The 5,838-nt window shown below is 35.6% G+C and overlaps 1 protein-coding gene across 1 annotated transcript in view; it reads right to left on the minus strand.

Moving 5' to 3' along the window:
• The window catches only part of LOC106467097, a 31,198-nt gene extending 28,073 nt beyond the window's left edge, over nucleotides 1-3,125 (minus strand). Inside the window, exon 1 of the mRNA XM_013927417.2 lies at nucleotides 2,588-3,125. Within this exon, the coding sequence (XP_013782871.1) occupies nucleotides 2,588-2,639 (52 nt within the window). The 5' untranslated portion in view covers nucleotides 2,640-3,125. The remainder of the gene's footprint in view (nucleotides 1-2,587) is intronic.
• Nucleotides 3,126-5,838: the final 2,713 nt, after the last annotated feature.

Consider the following 5,838-nt stretch of genomic DNA (forward strand, 5'->3'; position numbering starts at 1 on the left):
TACTCTTTTACTAACGAATAGTGGGATTGGGAGTCGAGCACCCTAACCACCTGGCCATGCAAAGTTGAAGTTAAAAAACAAGCAAACACATTGTTCGTTTTGAATAAGAAGTGATCTCAGAAACACCACCTTGAAACACATAGGCCAGTTGACAGTATTTTAAACACGTCTATACACGCAGCTTAGTATAATTTATCACTAATTTTATATAATTACAGGACGATCGCCTTAAAAACATGGATTAATAACGCCATGTACACACGCAGGTTGATATATTTGAACACTGGTTTCTAAACTTCTTAATATTTGCGGGTTCATTATTCTAACAATTGGGTTCGAAATATTGTAGGTTTAATTATTATAAGCATATTTCTGATCCCCAAATTCATGTCGCAAGTTACTATAAGGGATTTTACCACTCTTGCAGTTAAAAGTTGGCAGTCAGCTACGGGTATAAATCATGTAGATTATACCTTTGTTATATTACCATACGGTAAATACGTTTTATAGTAACACGCGTATAATTCTTGCAGGTATAGATCTGGTAAATTAAATCATCACCGTGGGAGCCGGGTGTGGCCCATGGTTTGCACAACGTCACCGAACAAAGTGCCCCTCTTCACTCTTTGGGGTCGTGGGTGCGTTATAAGAGTGACGATCAAAAACCACTATTCGATTAGAGTAGCCCAAAAGTTGGTGGTGAGTACTGTAATCTATCAGTTCAAAATTAATGAGGATTAGCACAGATGGCCCTTGTATATCTTTTCACGCATATCTGAAACAATCATCTGTAGCTGTGGTTTCTGCGGGTGTGGCGCTGTCGAATTAATTCCACATGTGGCAGATGACTAAGTTTAAGTGACATTCTTTTACACAGAAACTAGCATATTTTTTAAGTAATTGACTAGCATTTACTGCAACTAGAATTATAAATTACATTCTTTACCGCAGGTAACTATAATTTTACAAACGTCCTCGAGGTAAAACTGGAAGCTTAATCTATACAACACAGACTACTAAAGATTATATTAAAGTTGTTGAATTAAGTGCCAGGTACCAACTTCTTTTATTTTACAAAGTAAATGATATATACAGTTTGATAAACTGTCCTTAATTTTTTAAAAGCCGGATATCAACTTGAACCCTTAGAAGTAAGTGTTTATACCAACTTTATTACTGTACAATAATAGGTATATATTATGGTGAGATTTCTGGAAGTAAAATGTAAGAAAGTGAGATGTTCATTTAACATTTCGAACGTGTACTGTTCACCTTTTGATTGCTCATCCTTGTTGAAATCTTCGCCATGACTTAAAAACGTGGTTTCTGTAAACTTGTTATTTAAGGTTGGAAGGTGAATATCCTCGTTCAGTACAGGTTTGTTTGTCTGTTGAGCCACACGTATGGGGCGAAGCGTAATCTTTATATTGTACCGCACTTTGATCTAGAAATTTTCATAATATCGTTTAGTATAAGTATATCATAGAAAATTACAACAAAACTCGAGGTTTATTGTTTAAATTGTGTTTCCAGACTTTCCATATCTAGCAAACTGCGAGAAGCAACACATACAGATCAATGGTAAAATGTAGGACAATAACTGGCGTGGGAGCGAGTCGTTTGTCAGGTTTTGGTAGTATGCCCTGAGCTAGTGCATGTAATACTTTACCGCAGTCTGTGAGTGTCTATACCTTTTATGGCAAAGTTAGAAGCCTTAAAATGCTCACCAAACATGAGATATAACTGGCTAAATACTGTAATAAATATAATTTCCGAGAGGACTCCGCAGGTTTGTTATAAACCTTTTAAGAGCCACGCTGGTTTTAGCAACACTATAAATAATAATCATAACACGAAATGAAAAGTAACCAGAATGATAAGAGGAAAGTATTTAACGTTAAGCTTAATGTTTTTGTTTCTTTGAAACTGTCAACTGTCCTCTCCTTAACACTAAAATACTGAGAACTCCATTATTTCGTGAACGTAAATCTTTTTTAGGAAGTGACTCTGCGTGTATATGTAGTTAACTTCATTACATTGTGTTTTTTAAGAGATAGCAACTTAATTATCGAACGTACATAAAGGTTTGTGGGATAATACTAATACATTTATTTCAGTACAACATTTCATCTCTAACGGTGAGACATGATCACGTACAACATTTAAAGTAAAAATACAAATATTTTGAATGTTGTAGTTGATCATGTCTCACCGTTGAAGACGAAACGATATATTGAAATAAATATATTAGTATTATTCCACTAATACCTGTTTTGAAATATTAAATAATTAGCTTCATGGTCAGAAGCATCTATCAGATTGTGTGTACTTCATAGAAAGAAACCCTGGATCTGTTATAGGCATTCTACAAGAGAAGTAGTCTTAATAGCGAAACCGTTTTTACCATTCACGCATGCGTACTTAACACCTGCTAATCGTTTTTAAAACAGTATTACATGAGAAGGTAAATTTAACCCATAATTCAGGTGAACTGTCACCAGGAGGAATAATATTTAAAAATTTAACAAAATAATGATCTGAAAACACATGTATAACAAGCATTTAGAAAGAACTATTTGTAACTTACCCAGCAAAAGGAAAGTCAACAGAAATACCAAGTGTTCTAGACGAGTATCCATAGCTCGTTGATTCAACAAAAGCTTTAGTTTTAGCTGAGGTTGGCTATCCACAGAATCTTATACAGATCCCGAAGAACGGGTTCTATCGGACCTCCCAAAATGGAGACGTCTGGAGATATAGCACGGTCTACTTCGTGGACTGTCCGAGTTCTGCTGGTCCACACCACGTCCCTAGTAGCTCTTGCCCGACCGACCGAGAAACAGCTGTAAAGTAGGCTGCAGCCAACATTAACGGGAAGGTAGTGAAAATTTTAAGTCGAGCATGCGTGATTTGGCAGCAAGGACCAGGTAACGGGGTAGTGCTCATGGCAAGGTTACCAACAGTTTCTCTAGTCCAGTGACGTAGCCAGAAATCTGCCCGAGTATTCGACCTCCAAGTACCGGTTTATGGGATCAGCCAACAAATATCGCAGGACAGGTGAGCTGATCCACAACAAGCAACCTATATCACTGCCTAGTGCAAAAACTAGATCTACAATTCGTGGAGGTTTTCCTTGACGACGTTACACTTTGAATGGGTCAAGGTCTACTGGTAAAACTAAGAAAAACCCCTGGACAAGAATTCTGTGAAACAATTTGAGATGCCCTTTGTAAAAAAAACAAACAATGGTGTGAAGCCCAGCTGATACTTTCTCGCCACTTGCAGCCAAACACTACAAGACCTACAAAAACAAAGCTATCACTCATAGCAATAGATGGAGTTTGAATGACAGGCCAGAAAGATTATGTATTTGCTAAGTAAATTTATGGATTATATGTGTATGCGTGTGTGCCAGCATTGTTATACTTAATTTTGGCTAGAGCTAGAAACTTTTATTCGCCGGCGCTACGTTATGTTTAACAGGTTGTTAGACCTGCACTACAACTGTTTCATAATATTTTAATTTAGAATTAAGAGAACAATGTTATACACGTGGCATGGTTAACTATAGCAATCAAACTGTGTCTAGAATATGAATCAAGGACTGTTATTTCAACTGGTTGGTTTAAAGTTTACCAGTATGATTACACATGAAAATATAAAAAATAATGAATAAAACTGAACGAAAAGCATTATCATACATTTAGGTGTTTAAAACTATTTTGTAGATGCGGTATACAGAGCCAAAAATACATTTACCGTGCGCATTTACCCCCTCAGTAATATTCTTATAAGTTATCACGTTTGATATTCTACCATTAATGTTTTATGTATTTCTACTCTACGCCCTCCTATACAAAAGTAATTGAACATGGATTATTATGCACGATCTTGACACTACTACATGTTCGTAAATTTGCAGTATAGAGTGTAAAAAAAGGAATTACAGCAAAAATCTAGTGACTAAAATGTACTCCAATTTAACGTATGCTAAGAAAATAATTTAGGTTTGGATTTCATTTTGCCCCAGAGAAGCAGCAAAAAGCACGAAATTCTAGTGATTCCAACCTTCGCCAGATTAAGTGAATTTAACAGAGCAATTTTACTTTCAATTAAAACATGTCTCAGAGCAGTATGAAAATATTTTAGGGACTTCATTTACACTCCAGATCATCCGGGACTTACGGTTTCATCTAACTAAGGATTTTAACATGTCTCATAGCAGCATTGATTAATAAGGGCAATATTCTAGTGAGTTACATTAGGTACGCCCCCCCCCCCATGATCCAGGATTAAGAGAATATATAATTGCTTTGAATTTATAAATAAAATAAAACGCTATTAAATAGTACGGCAAATACTGTGTAAAATGTACAATATATTAGCTTGAAATAATCAAATAACTTAACTTCAGTGCTTATAGTAGGGCATGATGAAACAGGGTTCCATCCCACTTCTTTTCATGAAGGCCCGAAACCATCCCGCTACCTTTTAGTAGACTGTAAGCTTCTCAGAAGTAAAAGGTTCAATAGATGATGCAATAAGTGGCAAGGGACTGGAGACAAAAATTATATTTTTTTCTTAAAATATCATATAAAACGGAGGCAGGAATGAGACAAATTTGTACGTGGATGGAGTAAATGGACCTTCTTGCTACGGGCTCGGTCAGTGTGACCGACTTCGTAACCGCAAAGTAACCACTAGAGTTTCCATACTATAACTCGTAACAATATATATATATATCTTTATAATTAGTTTTTTTTGTTGTTTTATTGCTCTTTGAACCGTGTCTAACTAAGAATCCCGCCGCACAAGTTGTAAATCACTGGGCGAACGTGCAGCTTATGTAACGCACGAACTGTTCGCGATTATACCTTATGAAAAATTTTATTTTTTTCATTATCTTACCTAATATAACCTTATGTAACCTAATACATTTCTAATTTTTACATTTTAGTTTGATTTATAATAACAGGTACATGAAAAACAAGAAATATAGTACTCAGCTTCAAAACATTTCACAAACTGTATTGTTTCCTCTTTTCCTCACTTCACAAACTGATTAATTTTGTACTCCAACTGGAAGTAATAATGAGCATGGCATTTTAGTGTAATATTAAAATATGCTCCAGAGTCACAGGAACTAATAAAATAGGTTGAAGTTGAACTCCAATAACAAGTTCAACATCATAGCGCTATCTATCCCGTACCAGCAGGGACTAGTATAACTGAATAACAACGCTTCCCAATACTGCAGTGAGATGTACGAAGTAGAGTGATGCTTGTACGCCAGATCATCTGGGACAAACGATAAATTAACTTTGGAATATTAACATGCTGCAGAGGAGTAGTAACAAGCACTAAATTCTATTAACGTAAAGAAAAACAGAACTAAGAAGATATTCTAACCTAAGATTCAAGCAAGCCACAGATCAACAGTGTATCAAGCGCGGCATTTTAAAGATTGAAATTCATGTCGTTTCAGATGGGAGTGTTCGAATATCTTGTACTCTAACGTGAGAATAGAGAAACAGTAACAAATGAGATACTCCAGTAACTTAAATGTGCTTTTACATTACTAAAGAGTAGCGGAATATTCTAAAGTTGGATTACAACATTTCTTAGGCCAGAAGTAACACGCATGACATTTTAGTCACTGAATTACACACAGATCTAACAGAATAATTGAACTTTATATGGGTTTTATCTAGCTGCAGAGCAGCAGTAAGTCAAACATCACGTTTTAGTCACTTACAAGTTACTTACAAGTAAAAAGTAATGTAACTTTATATGGATTCTAGATGGCTGCAGAGCAGCAATATGTCAAACATCACCTTT

This window comes from Limulus polyphemus, unplaced genomic scaffold (assembly GCF_000517525.1).
Source record: "Limulus polyphemus unplaced genomic scaffold, Limulus_polyphemus-2.1.2 Scaffold2487, whole genome shotgun sequence".
Lineage (NCBI taxonomy): Eukaryota > Metazoa > Arthropoda > Merostomata > Xiphosura > Limulidae > Limulus > Limulus polyphemus.